Genomic DNA, 22,951 nt, shown 5'->3' on the forward strand with positions numbered 1-22,951 from the left:
ATGATTTTTGTCTCTTATATAGTATTTTTCAATTTCGTATACACGGTGCCGGGAGTATGTGCTTCATGTAAGTGAAGGATGTTTTAATCAGTGATCTCCCCTCTTCTACCTCGTACAGATGAACTAGGACAAGGTAAGCGACAGACCGATGAGGCAGCAGAGACTGCAGCAAGCGGCCCACGTCAGCATTCAACCCCAGATGTCGATGAGGGTGAAAGCAATACAGAAAAACCTAGTGACGAAAGGCCACCGAACTCAATCTCCACTGAGAGGAGGAACAGTAGGAACCCCCAAATAAATGCAAGTGCTTTATTACATATAGCTTTCTAAGAACTTTGCTCTCAACAAAAATGACCGAGAGTCGCACGTCACTGCCACAAAATGGCACATAAGGTATTTCTGTCAATCTGAGTTCCGCTAGTGACGCCGCCCATGTCCTTTAAAAATTTCAATTGTGATTTTAAAGTTTCCGAAACTGCGCAGGTAGAGAGTTAGAGGCTTATGAATGAGTTCTGCCACCTGTAATATTATTACGGGAAGGAAGAAGCGTACGGCTGTTAACAAATGTCTTTTAACGGCGAACCAACCCAATCGAAGGCCACCGAAACGAAGGCAAACAGGCGTATTTGCATTGCACATAAGTTGCATTAATTTGGCGGCTGCTGTCTCGCCAGCACATCTACAAAGAGGTCTCTGGTGGACCCTCTTTGTAGATTTCTCTGCGGAGCCGCCAGCAGCGAATAAAGGAGCCGATGATATGAACCAAAAATAGGGCGATTCGGCACAGAAAACGACGTTTAATGGCCTCAGGGCCGCGATTCGTAGGTAAATTACAGAGTTAAAGAAGGCAACCGTGGGCGGCATTACGCGTAAGCTTTTCCGTGTTTATTTCCATGACAACACTGCGGGGAATTATTGTCAGGGAAGCTGGAAAGGCTCACAAAGCAAACCGTTCGAAGCCATCGACTTCAAGTTCGGAAAGATTCTTGCTGTCTTAGCGGAAGATTTCGCGAATGCCTACTGATGTCGCTGTTAACCTGACTCTACGGCCTCCACGCCACCTCGTATTCTCCAATGGACGCTCGTTTTGCATTGGTGTGCGTACATTGGTGGATATGAATCTTTCCCAAATAGCCTGCACGCAGCATACATCTGTGCGTGAACGCTAGGCTTCCGTACATTTACTATATAGCCATAGCCACTCAGTTATTATGTCGGTGAACGTTGCAACGGCTTCTCTTTACACATTACAGATTACACGAAGACAGGCCCCCCTAACTTGGGACGTCGAGGCCCAGGTACATGAAGCTAAGGAGGCGAAGCGCAACGTGGCGGGCACTGACGATGCCATCCGGCAGGAGATGTCCGGAGATAAGATAGCTGGTGGAATCAGGTATTTAGGGCGCCGTGAGATGGAGAGCCTTGGAGATATTGACCAACGCGGCGCCGAACAGCACCGAAAGTGAGTAGCGGCATGCACGCCTAGCACGGCAAATCTACAGGCTCGATAACTTCCACAACACACGGCACATAAAGCAATACAACAAAGGAAAATCATCATTTTCATAGAAACAGGTTGAAGATTACATGACAAAAGGAGTCAGAGTTCATTTTAGAAGTTTGGTCTAGAAGACATTAGCATTGCTACGTTAGCGTGATGACACCTATGTAAAGTTATTTGCTAGCTGTGTCAGTGATCACGTGATTCATTGAGTAGGCATCAGTGTCGCGAAAGATAGCTTTAGATCAAATGACAGTGACCACTTCCCCGTGTTTATAAAAATTGCTTAATACCAAAAGAGCGAAACAAGCTTATTCTCTGTTACACTGTGGGCTACTTGATCGAGAAGGTCTTGATGAGCCCACCGGAGAACTCTTCGTAGAGGTACTGAACAGCGAGAAAGCAGCCACCAAAATTAATGCAACTGCTGGATCATTACCCCTGTGCCACTCTCAGTGTAGAGTGGAGCCTGTAATGCGGGCGGAAGGGGGGCACTGAAAAGGAGGTTGAATTGCCTCAATGCCATAATTCATAGGCACAGTAACGAATTAAGGGCGGACGTGGCTTTGGCATGGTTAAAAGTTCCGAAAAATCGATTTTTCGGTAATCACATTTTCAGTTTCTATAACCCTTTTTCTATCTGATGCCCAAATATCATCACTGTAAACCACTCAGAAGTGCTCTAAAAAAGTTCGTTTTATCAGCCAAGGTGGCGAGAAATCTCGCGGAAATCAAGAAAGAATAGCGTTTTTCAAGCCACAATATCTCCGGAACGGTGCGACCGACCACCGCCATCTTGGTCTCGTTGAAAAGCGCATTTCTCAGTCTTCAAATTTGGAGTCAGATGTCTCCTCCATAGAGAAACAAGCGCACAAAAAGCAAATGACTGAGGGTCGTGCCGGAGTCTGCGATTGGCCGCGCCCGCCACGTCACTCCAGCGCGGTTCGCCGTTGGTCCGGCGCTCGCATCGTCTGCCGAACCTCGCAAGTCTGTACGGCCCCACTCGCCGTAATCTCGACGTGTCAAAACAGGCGCTACGTGGACATCGTAGTAGCGTGGCTGATCCCTATGCTTGTGGACGTTTCAGACTCGCGGCTAAGCATTCCGAGCATCGGGGGTACGGACTTCGCGACTAAGGTTCACGCGCGCAATCCTCGGAGATGCGGCTAAGCCTTTCAGTACTAGGTGTTTCGAAATTCGTGACCAAGCACATCACATACGCAATCCTCGGACGCGCCGCTAAGCATTTCGCGCATAGGAAGCCTCCGACTCGGCGATCATACACATCGCTCGCGGACTTCTCGGACCCTCACCTAAGCATTTTGTGTATCGACGTTTCCGACTGCGCGACTAAGTATATCGAGTGTCGACTCTTCGAGCCGCGTCTAGGCACTTCGCGTGTCGGCACCTCGGACTGCGCGAATAAGCGCACCGAGTGTCGACTTCTCGAGCCCACAACTAGGCATTTCGCGCGTCAGCACCTCGGGCTGCGCGAATAAGCGCATCGAGTGTCAACTCCTCGAGCCCGCGACTAGGCATTTCGCGCGTCGGCACCTCGGACTGCGCGAATAAGCGCATCGAGTGTGACTCCTCGAGCCCACGACTAGGCATTTCGCGCGTCGCCACCTTGGACTGCGCGAATAAGCGCATCGAGTGTCGACTTCTCGAGCCCACGACTAGGCATTTCGCGCGTCGGCACCTTGGACTGCGCCAATAAGCGCATCGAGTGTCGACTCCTCGAGCCTGCGACTAGGTATTTCGCGCGTCGGCACCTTGGACTGCGCGAATAAGCGCATCCAGTGTCGACTCCTCGAGCCTGCGACTAGGCATTTCGCGCGTCGGCACCTTGGACTGCGCGAATAAGCGCATCGAGTGTCGACTCCTCGAGCCTGCGACTAGGCATTTCGCGCGTCGGCACCTCGGACTGCGCGAATAAGCGCATCGAGTGTGACTCCTCGAGCCCACGACTAGGCATTTCGCGCGTCGCCACCTTGGACTGCGCGAATAAGCCCATCGAGTGTCGACTTCTCGAGCCCACGACTAGGCATTTCGCGCGTCGGCACCTTGGACTGCGCCAATAAGCGCATCGAGTGTCGACTCCTCGAGCCTGCGACTAGGTATTTCGCGCGTCGGCACCTTGGACTGCGCGAATAAGCGCATCCAGTGTCGACTCCTCGAGCCTGCGACTAGGCATTTCGCGCGTCGGCACCTTGGACTGCGCGAATAAGCGCATCGAGTGTCGACTCCTCGAGCCTGCGACTAGGCATTTCGCGCGTCGGCACCTCGGACTGCGCGAATAAGCGCTTCGAGTGTCGACTCCTCGAGTCTGCGACTAGGCATTTCGCGCGTCCGCACCTTGGACTGCGCGAATAAGCGCATCGAGTGTCGACTCCTCGAGCCGGCGACTAGCCATTTCGCGCGTCGGCACCTCGGACTGCGCGAATAAGCGCTTCGAGTGTCGACTCCTCGAGCCGGCGACTAGCCATTTCGCGCGTCGGCACCTCGGACTGCGCGACTAACCACATCGCGCGTCGGCTCCTTGTATCTGTGGCTAGGCATTTCGCACATCGGCATCTCGGACCCGCAACCAAGCATTTTGCGCATTCACTCTATTATCATATTGTCTAGATAACTCGTAACAATATGTATCATACCATCCCTTCGTAATGAGAATCTCATCATGAGCTCTGTTCAGTAGGCCCCTTGGGCTGGCACAGACACCTGGCTGCAGAAGTGATCGAGGCATCATACAAAAGTACAATTCTGGAAAGCACCTAGCAGCTGCATATCTATCACTGGCTCTCTGATCCTAAGTTCTACTGCAATTGTCAAGTAAAGATGACTTGGGAGGCTGCTGACACTCGGAGCCTTCATTCAGTAGCATGGTCAATTCTACCAAAACAAAAAAAATGCCCCGCTGATTGCACTGTACATTGCTATCAATCGGGCAGCGTGCGGGTAAAGGCTGCCTTAGTGTACACGGAGCTATATTCACGCCCACACAGAGTTCTGCACGTCACTTGGTTTGAAACTTACGCACCATACTCTTTGTAGAGCATCAGCAGCAAAAAATGCCCTATAAGAAGAAAAAAGTGTGTGGGGGGGGGGAACCACACCAGACAAGAGGACACATGTACAAGAAGCCCCGCATCACAAAACATCCCAAAGACTACAAATTTGGTGCCTTTTAGAGAACTGAGGAGAAGGCGAAACTCGTTTTTTCTGGCTTTCTGCTCAGATTTTGGAGCTGATTTCTTTGTTACCGTTTAACATATTTTGACGCCGTTTTTCTTGTGACGTTCCTTGGGCTATAGTGCAGGTTTTGGCATACTCGCTTCCTTATCTTGACCCTTTGTAAGTTTACGATGTGGCTATTCGTCTACCCCGAAAGTGTGCTTGATACGAAGGTAACATAAAATATGGCACGCCAAAAAATTCAAGAATGTCACAACCTGGAGCACGCATTTACCTATGCAGTCAATGCTTAATAAGCCTTTTAATACGTTTTTTTAAGTTCCCATGTCTCTCCAGAAAGTTATAGGGAGAAAAATTCTGCTCAATAAAATTAAATAAAACGTTCTGACGATATCACCCTGAAAATTTTATGGAGGCATAAGGGAGACATTCTAAACATTTGTTCCAATCTTCATTAAATTCCATGAAGAAATAAGGAAGTTGATGTTCAAAACGACGTTCCCCCCAGGGAAACAAACGGTGGGTGGCATTCTGCGTAAGCTCGTTGGTGTTGATTCCCACGAAAACAGTATGGGGATTTATTGTCAGGCAAGCTAGAAAGGCTCACAAAGGAATACTTTTCGAAGCCGTCGCCTTGAAGCTCGGAAAGACTCTTGCGATCTTAATAGAAGATTTTGCGAATGCTTACTAATGTCACTATTCAACGGACGCTATGGGCCCCATGCCACCTGTTGCTTATTTTCCGATGGACGCCAATTTCACATTTTTCGGGGTAGAGTAACTGCTAAGCAGCTTAAGACGATGTTGTGCAGTGGGCCCTGACCTTATGAGCAATCATACGCTCACGAACCTGCTCATGCCGCGAAAACTAGAGCTTTGTGCCTTCTACGACGTGTACAGCATCCTGAGTAGCGAAAGTAATAAAAAATTGGAACATAACAGGTTTAATTATTTCTGGAGCTGAGTAGAAAACCTTTCTTATGCGTAGCTGGCTTTAGACCGTAAATGTGTGGCCATGACAGCCAGTGCATTGGGTATCGTGAGTCATATTCAACATCACAGAAAAGATGGCCTTAGAAACCATGCTGTTATGGACATCGCTAAGGCCTATGGCTGTGATAGAGGATCTATAATTACCCACTTGTGAGCTGTAGCCATCAGACAAAATATCTTGCGCTTCGCCCCCGCCTTCATCAGCGACGATGTTATTCGTATTTCTTACGGTGTTCCGCAATAGTTTGTTCTCTCTCCTCTGCCGTGTTTACATTGTCTCGGTAGCTTTCTCAAATGCGGTTGGTTGTAACCGCATGCCCCCGCAAGATTTCGACATATATGGAGAACTTCTGTACTTAGGTCTAAGGGTACAATCACTAACTGCTGGTACTTATTGCCGGAACAGCAATTTCATTTCTTCAGACCCATCTGCCTGTACTTGGCCCGTCAATAGCAGTATCAAAATCCTGGGCTAAGACGGAAGGCTACACGGCTGCCGCTAGACATGTGAGGTCATCCAGTGTGACTTGCTTCCAGTGTCCTTGCCCCTGGCGTCACCCCGGACATAAGGCTCCTGTAACGTCGAGCTGTGGACTGTATCAGAAACATCACTGCTGCGGCTTCACCCACTCCAGCGAATCGCGAGCATGCACTGAGGAACCAAGCAAGCTCAGTGCTGAAACTGCACAACGCTCTTGTGACCACCCAGATATCTTACCATCTGCCACAGAAGTGCGCGTCAGAGAACTTGCATGACAATCTTGCCATTATATATAAAATACGAGACCCAATATGTTATGTACTATATACAAGACCCAATATGTTATGTGCAATATACAAGACCCAGTCTCTATGTACCACACACAGCCTCGGTGGGAGAGTGAGCATTTCCGCGGAAAAGCTATTCAAAGAAGACTCCGCTCCAAGCATCGATCCCCCAACTATGATGCACTGAGTAGTCTAGGAGACCATGAACTAGTCTTGAAGGAAGGAGTTAGCAATGGATGTTCGAGGTGGTCCAGCAACGCGCCCCTCAATGGCGCTAGTGCATGGCGGCAACGCGAAGGAAGAGCCAGCGGTTGGGGGAGGACAGCGTTTACTTCACCCTAGAGCGTCTAGGCAGGTTGTGCCGAAAAGCTCCGTGTCTTCCCTAGCGCACCTTTTCAAAAGCTCGGTCTCACTAGGTCAAACAACAGCAAAAACGTATACATAATTTGATTGTGTCTGCTTTCGGCCACCCTTGCGGGAGCGACGCTTCTTTTCGTCAGACTCTGAAAGTGCTTACAGTTACTCGCTGCCGAAAGCCACCCGTAATGCCCGCTTGAGCAAAGTTGCGAATTGGGGTATTCTGCAGCAGCATCCAACGGAATTTCCTTCTTCCGTTAAAGATCCCGCCACCATAGCCTACTTCGACGAAACACATGCTTTCCGCGTGCTTTGTCATCTTTCTGCCCACTGGCTCAGGGAATGCAGTTACGGCTTCCAACATAATTTACGTGACGGCCGCCGTGTGCGTTGCTGAATGACCTCGGCGCCACTGTACCTGCATCCATCACGAAGAAGACTGCTCGGAAAATCATAGCAATCCGGAGTATAGGTCCCATCTCAACTCCCACACTGACGGAGAGCAACAAGCTGATCCGTCATAGCTGCTTGGAGGTGTCGTTTACCACCTTAATGTATTTGAGTTGCACTTACCATTGGTTGACGCTTTCACTCGAGGCACCTTATCTTGTGCTCGAGCACTTGCGCGCAAGTTATGCCAACGACCTCCATGTATAAACAAACGGATTAGTCAGCGAGAATTCCGATAGCAGCGCAGCTGCATACTGGATGTCGTCTTTCAGTACTGCAAGGTCTGATCGTTTCCTCGAGGGTAGCAGAGAGGACACATATTCCTACCGCCTTTTGCGAACTGAAAAACGGACAAACGCAGAAACCTGTCATGTACTGTCTGATTCGTAGTGAGCAATTCAACTATTTCATGGCGTGCCTCCAAAAAACTTGTCGCTGACTGCCTTCGTTCGAAGAAAATACTGAAAACAGGTGAAATATAAAGTTCGATGAATAGGTTGTCATATTGGTACCACTTGCCACGAAAGAGCAGGTGCCCTCAGCTATGAAACGTTTTCAAGGCAGCCAACCGTGATAGCTCTGCTGAATCGCCTACTTCACCAAGAGACAATTCGTTGCCACTTTAGTTCGCTTGAACAACTTAAGTAGAAGAACAGGATACGCCTAAATTTTTTCTGAATGTTCAAAGTCAGTGCTGCTGCTTCTCTATCTTGTACTCATAGAATTAAAGTGAGCGGCTTAGACCATATCATGTAGTCCTAAATTCAGCACGCGCTTCTGTCCCGAAAGGAGGAGGCCTCTGGACAGCATGGTAATCATAGGATTTCCTCACGAAGGCGTATAACAGTCCGTCTTCCCTGAAGGACTGCGGCTAATGCTCACGTAAGTGTGGCACATTCCTGTCACATTTATTTGAGAGACAGAACTGAGTGTATTTGACTGAGAAAAAGACGTTCACGAGTAGTTGGCCAGGTGGGCCAGGGTAATGTCTCCTCCAGTAACATGACCACCACCTTATCTCATCGCCTCATTTCTGACTCCAGCCTGGAGAGAAATTCCCCTGTTACATCGAGGATGTCCTCGATTTGTGCAAGCGGGTAAATTCCAGCACGTCCGAGGATGACAAGATCAAAGATATACTCAAGGGCATCGAGGACGGCGCATTCCAGATGTTGCTGGCCAAAAGCCCAACTAGCGTATCCGTCCTCATTAACCTCAGCCAGAGCTTTGACGAGGTGCGCCACCAACGTTCCATCGGCCGCCAGGACATTCAGAACGTCGATTCCATCTCGAGCATCGCGCTTTCTCCCGGCATGACCAACTCGACGCTCTCACAGCATATCAAAGATTTTATTCGTGAAGAGGTGGCCTGGCAGTTCTCGCTGCTGCCTCACAGCGAAGCACCTATGGCAGCTTTGCCTCCAATGCTGCAGCAAGCCATCGGAACTCAGATATCTGAAGCGCTTCCTGCAGCTCCTACAAAACCCCTACCCAATCCTGTGAGTGTGCCGCTGGCCCATACCAACTTTGCCACTCACCCTACGTCGCTGCCGCTCAGTTATGCGGCCGTGGTTGCAGGGCCACCTGCGCCGACAGCTTTCTTTTCATTGCCCATGCATCCGGCTTCATTTCCAGTTGCCCGACCGTCACCACAGTTTTTTTGTGCCACCGAGGCCGGTTGTCTAAACCGGCCTATGTGCTTCGCCTGCGGCATTGCTGGCCCATGTGGCACCGCGACGTGTTGACATTGATCGCCGGTACGAAATCGGCGTTCCCCTTCCCCTCGTCGGCGTTTGATTTCGCCCCTACGTCGTTGAGCTCCCACTGAAGAGAGAAACTGTCTGGTGCAGTTCCCGAGGCAAGAACTGCAAATACATCGTTTTCAAGACCTCATTCTTCGCCGCAAAATGTTAATACCGTTTTTGAAGGAGTACTCGCAGTGGCACTAGTCGATACCGGAGCAGCCGTTTCCGTCATTCACAAGAACCTTTGTCGTAAATTACGAAAAGTGACTAAAGCTCCTTGTGGCCTGGTCCTCGTCACTGCCAGCGCGCACAGCTGTATGCATGGCCCGTGTCGTAAACATAATCGAGTGTTTCGTGCTACCATCGTGCCCTCACGACCTCATCGTAGGTTGGGTTTTCCTGTCACGTCATCATGCGGTCATTGACTGTTCGCATGCAGACGTATCGCTTTTACCACTATATGTGAATCACTGCTGGCCAGCTCTCATCACTTTGCCGACAAACTCACTGTTGATGATGACACAACCATACCGCCTGAGTCGTCGATGGCTGTTGTCCTGTCGTCTGATGCCGCATCTGACGCCACTGTAGCGTTCACGCAGTCCGATTTGTTTGCTCAGCCTAAGGGCATTGTTCTTCAATTTTCCGTGCTCACTACAACATCTGGGTCAACTGTGATTCTGGTCACCAACTACTGCCAGTACCCGATCAGCCTACTGCGTGGTGAGACCGTAGGATACTTCCAGGCATTCGACTACGTGGACGATGTCGATGTTCTACCGTCTCCCTCCATCACGTTGAGTCCATCGCTTCGGTCTCAGACTCATCACTTTCAGTAGGTTTTGACAACGCCATCGACCCTGCTCTTTCCCCATCTCATCGCCGCCAACTTCTCGCTCTCCTTCACAAGTTTCTTCTTTCGACTGTCATCAGACATCATTGGGCCGTGCCACCAGTGTTTCGCACAGCATCGACACCGCTTTTCACTCCCTCTTGCGACATCGCCCGTATCGTGTCTTCGCCGAAGTGCGCCGAATCATCACTGAGAAAGCGGCCAATATGCTAAAACCTAGTCATCCGTCCCTCTCAAAGTCCTTGGTCTTCACATGTCGTATTGGTAAGAATAAAAGATGGCTCAATTCGCTTTTGTTTCGCCTACAGATGCCTAAACAAGACAACGAGAAGAGACGTTTACCCACTGCTTCGGGTCGATGACGCTCTCGACTGTTTACAAGGCGCAGAATATTTCAGTTCCTTGGATCTGCGCTCCGAGTACTGGCAAGTTCCAATGGCCGAACCTGACCGTCCGAAATCCCCATTTGTTACACCCGATGGCCTCTGCGAGTTTAACGTCATGCCCTTCGTCATGCCCTGCTACTTTTGGGGGTATGATCGACACCATCCTTTGCGGCCACAAATGGAAGACCTGTTTATGTTACCTCGACGACATCGTCGTCTTCACAACCGATTTTCCAACACACCTCGCTCACCTGCATGAGATTCTGACCTATCTCGCATCTGCCGTCCTACAGCCGTTTTGCTGCGAGCAAGCCAACCATCTTGGGTCACGTTATCTCAAAAGACGGCGTCCTCCCGGACCCAGACGAGCTTCACGCCGTTGCAGACTTCTCAAAGCCCACATCTATCAAAGCAGTGAGAAGTTTTAGTCGCTTCGTACGCAATATGGAACGCCAATACCCCGTAGGCTCATACGGAACGTCGCGGTAACGCTGATGGTGACGGCAAAAATGCGCCTGGAATATCGATATAAATGTTATCGCAACAAAAGGTGTGTTATAAAGAACGATGGTAAATGACAACGCCGTGTCACAAATGCGAGTCACAAATTTAGCTGTTTACTGGGCGAACTTGTGCCTAGATAAGCAAGTAACGCTCACGCTGAAGGTTAGCATGGTTAGCAACTTACACAAGGTTGCGTCAGCGCTATTATTGGCGAGGCATGTACATCTTTGTGCTAAAGTGCATTCAGTCTTGTAATACATGCCAACAAGGCAAGACACCTACCCAGTGTGCTACAGTGCCGTTGCAGCCGCTACCGTGCCCGTCTCGTCCGTTCGACCGCGTCGGCATCGACTTCTACGGCCCGCTTCAATGAAGCGGGTGTGAAAGTCGGTGGATTATTGTCGGCGTCGACCCCATTAATCGCTACGCTGAGACTGCAGGTCTGCCAGCAGCAACCGCCGGTGACCTTGGGTTTTTCATCCTTCGCAATTTTGTTCTTCGCCACGGTGCTCCCCGAGAACTGCTCAGTGATAGAGGCCGTTTCTTCCTGTCGGAGGGCGTCCAAGCCCTCCTCGCTGAGTGCAGGATAATTCACCGCAAATCGAGCGCGTGCCATCACAAAACCAACGGTCTGGTCGAACAGTTCAATTGCACACTTGGCGACATGTTTCGGAAGTACATTCCATCCGATCACTCCAAATGCGACACCGCACTCCCTTTTGTAACGTTCGCACACAACATCACGACGCAAGCGACCACCGGCTTCTCTCCCTTTCTCGTTGTGTATGGCCGTGAGCCTTCATGCCCATTGGATACCATACTGCCGTGCCAACCTGACGCTACAGAGTATACTCCGCTTTCCGAAGTCGCCAGATATGCTGAATATTGCCGTCAGCTGGCACTTGCCCTGACAAGTGAGACTCAAAAACGTCAAAAGACATGACCGTACTTGTCAACCACCGCACAACTTTGCTCCTGGTTAGCTTGTGTGGCTTTGAATACCAGCCCACATTCCTGGCCTTTCTTCTAAACTCCTGGCGCGTTATCACGGCCCATACCGTATCATCGAGGCCACTTCACCGGTCAATTACATCGTGGAGCCGCTCACAGTGTCACCAGACCTGCGTCGTCGTGGGCGAGAGACAGTACATGTCAACCGCCTGAAACCGTATTACCACCTGCTCATCTGCTCCGCGCTTGAGTCGCCAGGATGGCTACGCTTGGATCCCGGGGCATTGTAATGAAGCAGACGCGCCTCTGTGTATGTGCCGAGTGAAGACGGAAGACGAAGGACCGTGCTGCGATCGTGAGCGAGCTCCGTGCTACGGAAAGCTCTTGCAGTGCCTTTACCTAGCGTTCCACAAAGTTGTGAACGACAATACACCTCGTCACGAATGAAAGCGAACGAAAGTAGCAACGAATTGTCTCTTAATGAAGTATTGGCTTGGTGAGCGACCTCTCGCGGTATGCGTGGGTTTGTTCGTTAGTGCGGAAGGTTAATCCAATAATACAGCTTAACCTAAATATATATAGGAAAACAGAGCAGGGCTGGGCGTTCACAGCTGGTACTGTTACCCTCAGATCTTCAACCAGCAATAAATGCTTTACATTTTTATGCCAAGATGCCAACCACCCCATGTTTGTGTAATTATCAGGTATCCGGGGCTCGTTTAGGCTATTTTTCTCCATTTATGCGATGCACGGCAAAGTGCGTGTAAGCGAATGCACACCGGAAAAGCACTATGGCTTTCAGTACAAAGGACTTCGTCGCACTCTATATGGCCCTTGAGGTGTAGCGAAAGGCGCCTTTGCAAGGGTGTAGCGAAAGGCGCCTTTGCAGTTCTTCCAGAAATAGACTTCAATTGTGCAATGTCTAGAACTTTGATCCACTAATGTGTAAACATAAAAGTCGCTATCCCGCTCGAAAGGCGAAGCGTCGATTGTGATTGCAGGTTAGTAGACAACAATTAGTAATAGTTTATTGGTCTTGTAATCCTACACGTTCGCCTACTAACTATACCAAAAAGCATGTTAGCTCACGCAGCCTAACATGAACACATCACACTAGATGACCGCGCACACTCGCAGTCACAAGCGCTGACGGGAGGAACGTGAGAGGACGTGAGACCGAAGTGACCTTCGCGCTTTCTATCGCTTCAACACAAACTGAGCAGTGAGAACGAAGCACGCCCAACGGTATGAGACGTCGGGGCACCTACACTGTGCCCGTGACGCAAATCGCTTTCCAGATAGGGTGAGCGCAGTCCCACTCCCTGGTGCCTTGCGCGCGACTGAATACAGAGCGTTTCCTCCCCACTTTCTTCCCTTGCGTCCGCGAGATTGAAGCGCGATTACCTATAAACTCGCAAACACGGCATACGGCGCGCGGCTACGGTTCTACCTCCCTGGAACTTCATACAGAACGTCAAACGCGACGGCTTTTATAAATGACTCGTCAAATTGACAGGGTTATCTCATGTGCTCGCGTGGCTTCCAGGAACTAATACACAATTGGTGTCCTGCATGCAATGGTATTATAGAAGGTTCGTCAAAAACACGCGAAATAGATGCAGGCGCGTCGCGCGCTGAGTAACAACTTTTACATGTCTTAGCCGGTGAAAAGCAATCACAGTGGAAAGATAAGCAAGTACACACGTCAATGCACGCCTGTTAGCATCTCCACGAAGCTGCAAACAAACACGAAAGCGAAAACAAAACCACTCATAGTTGATAAAAGGAAAAAAAAACGGAGAAACCTAGGTCCAAAGTTTGTTAGCGAACGTAGGAAGGCTTAAGATGCACCACGTGGACGACTTCAGGTCGTGGGCGGCGCTGCTGAGATAGGTGACCGCCGTCTGCTATAACTTCATCGTATCGCACGCCAATAAGTCGGATGGTCTTGTAGAGCCCGAAATAGCATCGCAATAGTTTCTAAGACCCCGTCGGCGTATAAGGGCTCATACAGAAGCACGCTTTCCAGGATTGTATGCACGTAGTGTCGGCTGTCTGTCCTCTGCTGCCTCTTGACACGCAAGCAGGCAAGTTGTCGTGCTTCTTCGGCGCGCTGTTGATAGGAGGTGAAGTCGAGTCTTTCTTCGTTGGTTACGTGTGGCAGCGTTGCGTTAAAATTTTTTCCGCGGCTTCCCTGCGCTACTTGAACGGCGGTATCTGCATTTTCTTGGACTGCTGTGTTGTTGCGAAGTCGGCGAAGGTCTTGTTCGGCCGCTTCGTAAGACCATGCCTCCGCGGGTGGTAGCCAGTTATCCTCGTCGACTTCGATTTGTCAGTAGCCACACTTAATGTTCACCGACAAAAAATATTTTAGGTCGCTCTATTTTGTACATCTATCCGTCGGACCCCCTCCTGCTGACCTTGGTGCGGCGACATGAGACGCCTGCGGGCTTTTTGAAGGCTGATTGATTTCGTCGTGCTTCGTTTCTTCGACTTGTTACTTTATAAATGTCAGTCGACTTGTTACTTTATAAATTTCAGTACTCGTCCTTCAGTGACGCGTGTTACGTCTGCCGCAGTTTCAGTTCCGACGGAAATGACGATGCTGGAGCAGGGCGGGGCGTTGATTTAATGTTTCAGCAGACTCAAGGCATAATGATTCTGAGAGCTCTCCGACGCTATCGCGTGACCTTCAGATGGCGCCGTGTTAGTTCAATCGGTGATGTAGGATCTCCGGTATTTCGACGTACAGCAGCTGCAACAGCATCGGTTGCGGCTTCTAGTTTTCCGGGTTGGGGCTAAACGGCCGTCCACGGGAGGGGCCAGAGTATATCGTCGGCGTTACCACGACAGGTGCCGACCTGGTGACGGTGAACGGGACGGTCGTCGAGGGCTGGCAAGGTAGTCAGCGATATCACGGAGCCTTTCTTCTTGCTGTGGGCGCGGCTTATTCGCAACAAACCCCGGAATCACATTCGTGGCTTGCAGAAAATTTCGTTTCGTTGACACTGTTGGAGGATAACGAAGGTCACAGCGTAGATCTGGTCATGAACGGTAATCCTTGGCGTGGGAATTGCAGTGGGTGTTATCAGGTTTCCTCCAGCAGTCCGGATTTCGGGCGGCAAAGGGTCTATTCATGACCGAGTAGTGGACTCCTGTGTCCACTAAAGTGGTGGAAAGGTGGCCGTCGAGAAGTGCGTCGATATCGTTGCAGTTAGTCCCTGGCGCCGGAGGACGGCTGCATCGCATTGACTTGTGAATTGTGGCAACTGCACCAGCATCGGTTGCTACTTCTAGTTTTCCGCGTAGGGACTAAGCGACCGTCCATGGGATGGGCCAGAGTGTATTCTCGGCGTTACCATGACAAGTACGGGCCTGATGGTGGTGAACGGGATGGTCGTCAAGGGCCCGACTGAGTTGCGACGAGGTGACCGACGATATCACGGAGCCATTCGATAAATGTGACGTGTTAGTTCTGTCGATGGTGTAGGATCTTCGGTATTTCGACGTACAGCAACTGCACCAGCATCCGTTCCTGCTTCTAGTTTTCCGGGTAGGGGCTAAGCGACGGGTTGGGGCTAAACGGCCGTCCACGGGATGGGCCAGAGTATATTTTCGGCGTTACCACGACAGGTGCATCGGTGGTATACACTGCCGGCTACTCCGCTATTATAGCAGAGCAGATGGTGGTTAGAAGCATGTCATATATATGTCGCAACTACAATGTTTCCGGCCCTGGAACGGGTGTGGAAGGGGGACGTAATTGAGTAACAGTTCGGCGTAGGTCATTTCTTCTTACAGAGGCCGTGGCGATGCAGGGACTACAACTCTTGGATCTCTCTTGATGACACCAAAGGGGCTAAACGGCTGTGAAGGCAACGTCCTGGGCAGAGATGCACATACGACCGCTCTGCTTGACTCATAGAGCTCGTCGGAGCCTAGTGTCTGGATTTCACTTTTCGGTGTAATAAGCACTTGGTCTTTCTATTGTTCAGTGCGCGTTCGCAGCGTCTTCTCAATGCCCGTAGCTTAACCGTAGACTCTGATGTGGTTTTTAAGGATTGCACATCAATCTGCCAATAAGCTCATGATACACACCACGCATCAGGAAGCTAACGCTCTTGGCCTCAGACGTGTCCAGGTGGGCGTGGCGGAACAGGCGTGTCATCTCTTCCGTGCAGACCGCGTTGCTCTCGTTTGGGAGCTGTATGTCATTCCAGTACCGCTTCAGTGCTGTATTTGCGGTCCATGCTAGTAAAGGTGTTACAGAAGGTTTTGTGGAAGCGGTCCCGCGTTGTCAGTCACGCACGATTCCCGAACCACCTCCACGCGGCGTCTTCTAAGGCTGAGTGTACTGCCACAGCTGGTCGTCGCCATTCCATTTGTTAAATGTGGTGACCATATCGTATGATTCCACTTAGTTTTCTGCAGCTTCAAACAATCGTACGCGGGAGGTCGTTGGCTCTCTGGGCTGTTCCAGCATAATGGGTGGACGCTGGAGCTACCATTGGGTTTGTTTACTTGGCCACGATTTTCCTAGTTGCCTCCAGTAGAAGTCTGCTCGGCCGGAGGTATTGTGGCCTTTGGCTTGCCCCATGGCCCGGGGCGATGCTGTTTGTCTAAGAGTTGTGGCATTGACGCGAATGTCCGGTACATGAACGCCAAAGCACCCCCACCATATGCAATGTTGTAGTGAAGGTGAAGAACGACGCAGTGTAAAAACTGAGCCACAAGTTGGATTTTTTATTAGGGGAACTTGTGTTTAGCAAAACAAGTAACACTCAAGCTCAACGATAACGGCGAGAAAAGTCGGCGATAGCCGAAAAGTTTATCTACTAGTAAAGCGCGTCGGCTTCCAGATACGTCACTTAACGAAATTGCCAGATTAATCGCTGGTGCGCGCGTGCCCTCCAGAAACTTGTACACAACTGGTGTCGCGCGCGCAATTTGATTATACAAGGGTTGCGCGGACAAAAGGACAAATGCAGGAAAAAAGAACGATGTAGGTGGAAAAAGCGCTCTTTCCGCCTATTTCGTTTTGTTTCTGCGTTCCTCCTTTTGTTAACGCAACCCTTCGTAACAACATACTCGAGTAAATTTCAAATCACGCAGCCACGTCTCGCGCTAAGCCATAATATTTGACTTTTTTTAGCCTGTGAAAACTTGTCGCCCGAGAAAGGAAAACTACACGTGTCAATATTCACTCGTTTCTCTTATGCTTGACGGAAGAAGTATAGTCAGCGAGCCGAAGTATCGTGCTCTTCGAGGAAATGTAGTAGCGAGCCACAGCTAACGCTGAAACGTCATGTTCTGCTGCCATATAACCACCTGCTGTCTCATGGCATCCTGAATCACAAACCTCCTGAGGAACGAAAGCGAAAGTGATTAGTAATGTAAACTTATATATAGTGGATTATTTGAGGTTCCCAGAGGTTCGCCAGTATTCTACAGCCAAGCTCTAAGCTTTAGTTCGTCGCGATTATCGTATCGTGCTCACGCAAAAACGGCAGCTGAAGAAGGGGTTTGTGTTTCAGTTTCTGCGTATCAGAATTAATATTTCTTGTATATTTCAATCCGATGCTATCATGTACTAGGTGGTGCGTAAGTCGAATGAGGATGTATGCTTCCCTTCCGCACATGGTCCTTAGGGCCTGGCGTGTTCAAGTCGTCCCCTCGACTTTTGCCGGGCGTTAAGCTTTCTAGCCAGGGCGATAAACAATCCTCATTCTCATCGATGCTCGCAGGAGTCAAGAAGCCCACGAGAACTTACAAGGCTTCGTCGGTACCATCCTCCCGGCTATACAGAAAAAAACGAGGCGCGCACCGCACTGAGCGGGGTGTACCACTTCTGCAGTGCCATGGTCGCGGGCGTCCTGGGAGCATGCATAGGGGTTGTATGCAAACGTGCGAAGCTTTATCTACAAGATAATGGTTGCACGCGAGACACGTTTCAGGGACTTTTCTCTCAGTGAATCAGTGAAGGTGGGCTTCAAATAGCTTGCCGTAACTTCCCTTGAGTGCAGCAATAAACCATTGGTTCGGGCTTGTCTGTCTGTGTTTCGGTGGTGCTTGTGTGACAACGTCTAAAGTGAGCTGGGGTGGTGATTTTTGTTCAATTTCCGCACCGGGTTCGCCGTCCGTCCACTTTCAGAGGATTTCAGAGGGCTGGAGAAAGTAACATCCTTTAAAACCTGTAAGTATATTGCCGGCTCAGATGCATCCGTTTAGTTATGTAAATATTGACTTCAGCTGCAAGCACAAATATTTAAGTTTGCACAGCATAATCTTATCCGAACCGAAAAAATTATCAATCTCGCAATGGAATTGCAGAGGGTGTAGAAGAAAACAAGGGCTACTAATCAACACACAGCTAATACCGCCAGACGCCATCGCACTACAATAGAAAAATGCCAACACCCACACTCCAGGGCTACACGCGTTACGAAAGTCCGGAAGAAAGAAAAAGTGCAATCTTGGTTAGCAAGATTCTTATAGCCATAGCCCACAAGATTGCCGACACGAATGTAGAACGTTATTACCGAAATCATTCCGAAAAGAAAAAAGGAGGCAGCACTTTCATCGTTAATGTGTATAGCTCTCCGAAGCAGAAGAAAGCAAAATTTCTAGAGCTTGTCCACGGTGTAAACAAGCTAGCCAAGGGAAACGCGCCGGTGATAGTGGGAGACTGCAATGCCAAGGACCACAGCTGGGGGTACAGGGTATGCGATAACAAGGGCAAGGACATCAAAGAGAAAGCGGAAAGCATAAAAGTGCAGCCTCATTACCGACGCAGACACCCCAACCAGGATAGGCAACATCATCAGTACCGACAGCTGCCCCGACCTCACGTGCGTGAAGAAAGCGAGATAGGCAGTATGGGAAAATGTTTGAAAACCTGGGCAGCGACCATTACATTATCAAGACGCAAATCACATCGGACAACATTAAGCGTCGGATATGGACAACAACAATGAAGGATTGGAACGACTTCAGAGAAGCGTGCGACGGATACTCGGAAAAGGGAATCCAGTGAATAGAGCAATGGGGGAATATGCTCAAAGAATGACAGCGCAAGCATGCAAAGGATATTGAACGAACAAACACCAGATGTTGACTCCACACTGCTCAAGCTATGGGAAGCAAGAAGGGGGCTAACGAAAAGGTGGAAGAAGCAAAAATGCAATAGGAAGGTCAAATGGAAGATTGCGGAAATTACGAAGGCAGAGGAGTACACCGTATAACTAAGCGAGTGGAACTCGCTTAGCGGAACCTTAAGCACCGCTAAGACGTGACGCATACTCGAAGCCTTCCTCGATTCAACCAAAACCAAATGCGAAAACAGTCATATACAGACTGGTCCACCCGTTTCAATGGCCAGATTGCGCGTCAAATGTTTCGGAGACAGCAACCCAGCAGCCTACAGGGAGCACTAAAAAGGGCAAGAAAACGCAGACCTAGATAGACCAATCACGTGGGAGGAAGTCTATGCAGCAATCGGGAACACAAGCAGGAATACGGCGGCGGGCGCGGACAAAATAACGCGCTCATCCGCAACGTCAGCGACGACATGATCGCGGAACTAACCGAATACCTCCACAAGCTTTTGGAAGAAACTGTCCCGGAAGTTTGGAAGCACGCGGAGATAGTTATAATCCCGAAGCCGGGCAAAAAGCCGCAAGACAAAAATTTTAGGCCGATCTCACTAACCTCGTGCTTAGACAAACTATACGAGAGAGTGGCAACAATGCGGCTACAAAATCGTATGGAAGAAGAAGAGCTGTACCCCCACAGCATGGTCGGCTTCAGGAGCAAGCTATCGACGCAAGATGTGCTTCTTTCAGATCAAAGACGAAGTACTTAGCAATATCCCCACAATGGGGAATTCATCATAATGGCATTGGATATTAAAGGAGCCTTCGACAACGTGAGCCATGAAGCCATCCTCAGAGGAATGGACAACCTGAACTGTGGAAGGAAGATACACGGCTATGTTAAGGCCTTCCTCTCGAACCGAACCACAACCATAGCCCTGGGAGAGATGCGATCGGAAATGTTCCCCACACCAAACAAGGAAACTCCGCAAGAATCGGTGATCTCCCCCATCATTTTTAACATGGCAATGATTGGGCTAGCAAGTGTTACGTTTCGCCTCCGACGTGCGGTATAGCCGGCGCGGATGCAACGGACGCCGGGGCTTCGTTCAAAGCGGCGGACATTTTGGCCAGTTCAGCGCTGCCGAAACGCCTCCTTCCAAGCGCGTCCAGGCATGTTTCATTGCCACGTGTCTTCATGTGTGCGTGTGTGTGTGTGTGTGCATGTTGGTGCCCACGCTTGTCAAAGTGCGGCAGCCGGGGAATGGAGCTCCCCAACTGTGAAGCGAGGAGGTCTGACCGGCGCCGGCCCGGCCGATACGTCACTTCTTGTCACAACTTGTCCGTGCGCTGCCGTCACGTGCGCCTCTTGCGCGCCGTTCCTTCTCGCCCTCGCCTCCGAGAGTATAAAAGCAGCTGCCCATGGACGCCAAGGGAGGCTTCGATTTCTTCCTTCGAGTACCGCGGTCTCCCATCTCTCCACTTCGGTCGACCTGACCGGTCGCTCTTTTGCGATGCTAGAATAAACAAGTTGTTCTGTTAGCAGTCGACTCATCCTTTGCCAGGACCTTCGGATGCTTTCAGCGGTGTCCCAGGCCGCCAGGCCAACGCTACCCTTGGGGCTAGCGTTTGCAACATTTGCAACAACTGGTTGCCAGCGGTGAGATCGCGACAACGGAGGCCAGCAGCGAAGATATGCGGTCGACTGTATGCTGATGAGCACAACGACCATCCGGGAGCAGTGCAACGAGCCCTGTGTGATGACTGGTTGCCTGCAGCGGAATGACTGCGCTGAATTCTTGGCTGCGAGGTTTGGTGAGTGCGGGACTATCTCCTTCTGAGTTTTGCCAGGCTTTTGTTAGTGTCAGAAACAGAGCTGGTAATTGTGGTTGTCGTTGCTGCCGGGTTAGTTTGCGGCAAGACAATAATAGGTAGTAGAGAAAGCAGCATTCAGAGCAGCCATCGATTGGAAGTCGTTGCGCAAACCGAAATTGCTGGAGCTTGCAAGAGAGTTGGGTCTGGATGTCTCAGACAGACTCAGAAAACCAGAACTGCTAAGGGCTATCCTTGAGTTAGAAGCTGAGGATGACGAGCTGTCGGAATGCCTTGAGACTATTGACGAGAGGGAGCGCCAACGTAAAGAGCAAAAAGAGAAAGAAAGAGGAGCGCGACCGTCAACACGCGTTGGAAATGAAGCGTCTCGAGGTAGAGATGGAACGCGCTCGTAATGGCAGTCAGGCACACGGTGCAGGAGAACGAGTATCATTCAAGATGACTGACCTGATGCGGCCGTTTAAGCTTGGAGAGGACATTGGTTTGTTCCTGGTTAACTTTGAGCGAACGTGCGAGAAGCAGGGGTTCTCTCGGGAACCGTGGCCACAGCGCTTGCTCACTTCGTTACCCGGCGAGGCGTCCGACGTAGTCACTCGCTTGAAGAGAGAGGAGGCAGAGGATTTCGACCAAGTGAAATCGAGTCTGCTAAAAAAGTACACGCTGTCAGCGGAGGCGTTCCGTCGGGATTTTCGGGAAAATGAGAAAGGCAGAAGTGAGTCATATACAGAGTTCGCCTAGAGGCTTATATCAAACATGCAGGAGTGGCTCAAAGAAGAGAAAGCGTTTGGTGACCACGAGAAAGTTCTGCAGTGTTTCGGGCTGGAACAGTTTTATAGTCGGTTACGTGAGAACGTGCGGTACTGGGTCTTGGATAGGCCAGATGTTAATACGGTGGCTAAAGCCGCCGAGCTAGCCGAGGAGTTTGTGACGCGTCGGGCTCGCGGAGCTAAGGACGGTCAAAAGGGGGAATTTGGCTCCAAGCTTGAGAGGCCGAAGTTCACACCCATGAGAGCAAGGGGGGACACACGTAGTGCGGATGCGAGTGAAAGCAGTCCGACCGAACGTAAGGAGACGGCGGCAGCCGAAGCCGAACGCAGAAAGCGGTTCGAGATGAGGCAAGCGCGCGTGTGTTATACGTGCCAGAAGCCGGGTCACTTTTCGGTGCAGTATGCAGGAACAAAAACAAAAGTCGTGTTTTTTGTCATTATGCAGCACTGACGAGAACATGAAGCTTCTCGAGCCTTACATGCGAGACCTCCTCGTGGATGTGTGTTGTTTAGTGGCGCAAGGGCCACGTATGGCCAAAGAGCGCCATGACTGATAATGTTGTGTTAAGCGCTGATTTGTGAGTGCCGATGGTGGGATGTAACATGGCTGTAAAGTGGCCTAAAATCAATCAGTGTCATGGAAACGTAAAATTGTATATAGCATAAAATTATGACAGTGATACATGTAGTGGTCTGTGGATATAGTACACGTGATAAGTGATCATGGAGCTAAAATGCGAGAATATGTAAATAGCACTAATGCCTCCGGGGGGCCTTTGAGCCCAAAGGCTGGGAGGCAGGTGCTTTCTTTTATTGCACCTACCGCAGCAGAAACCTCTGTTAGAGGCTGTGCTACGGATTTCCTGGTGCTATAATATGAAAACTATCTACATCTTTTAAAATTCGAAACAGGGATTCATGTTTGAAGAAAAGTTCTATACCTATAATCATTTGAGGATGGAGTGGAATTAGCTGCCGATGTGGTAATGGAAAATGCTTTTTCCTATTAGCGTCTAATTGTGTGCATTGCAGCAGGATGTGAAGCACGGTAAGTGGCTCACCACATTTATCACACATGGGCGGATCGCCACCGGACAAGCGGTATGCGTGTGTGCTGTATGTGTGTCCTATCCTGAGTCTGCAAAGTGTTACTTCTGTGTGGCGGTTCTTCGATACCGGCGGCCAGTTGCCAAGATAAGGCTTGATAACATGTAATTTATTTGCTGTTTCTTTATCCCACAAGCGCTGCCAGAAATCTCTTAGGTTTTTTCTTATTGAGGGCTTGAGGTCATTTACAGGGATAGTCGTGGAAGTGTCTGCAGCGTTCGCGTTCACGAATGTGGCTAGCTGGTCCGCTAACACGTTTCCCTCTATCTCTCGGTGCCCCGGCACCCAGCACAGGACGATATGCTGCTTAGACGCATAGGTTTTTGCAATGCTGAGTAAAGAGAAATAATTACAGGGTTTTTATATTTCTTGACAGTTTTCAAAGCATTTACGACGCTCGAGTCTGTGTATATAACTGCCTTTGGGATATTAAATTCTTTAATGTGTTTA

General features: G+C 50.0%; 1 protein-coding gene across 1 annotated transcript in view; it reads left to right on the top strand.

Moving 5' to 3' along the window:
* LOC142557008 (uncharacterized) overlaps positions 1-17,735 on the top strand; it is a 246,240-nt gene extending 228,505 nt beyond the window's left edge. The window contains exons 24-26 of the mRNA XM_075668541.1: positions 119-300; positions 1,254-1,462; positions 17,448-17,735. Of these exons, the coding sequence (XP_075524656.1) occupies positions 119-300; positions 1,254-1,462; positions 17,448-17,535 (479 nt within the window). The 3' untranslated portion in view covers positions 17,536-17,735. The remainder of the gene's footprint in view (positions 1-118; positions 301-1,253; positions 1,463-17,447) is intronic.
* The last annotated feature ends 5,216 nt before the right edge of the window (positions 17,736-22,951 follow it).

The sequence above is a fragment of the Dermacentor variabilis genome, chromosome 9 (assembly GCF_050947875.1).
Source record: "Dermacentor variabilis isolate Ectoservices chromosome 9, ASM5094787v1, whole genome shotgun sequence".
Lineage (NCBI taxonomy): Eukaryota > Metazoa > Arthropoda > Arachnida > Ixodida > Ixodidae > Dermacentor > Dermacentor variabilis.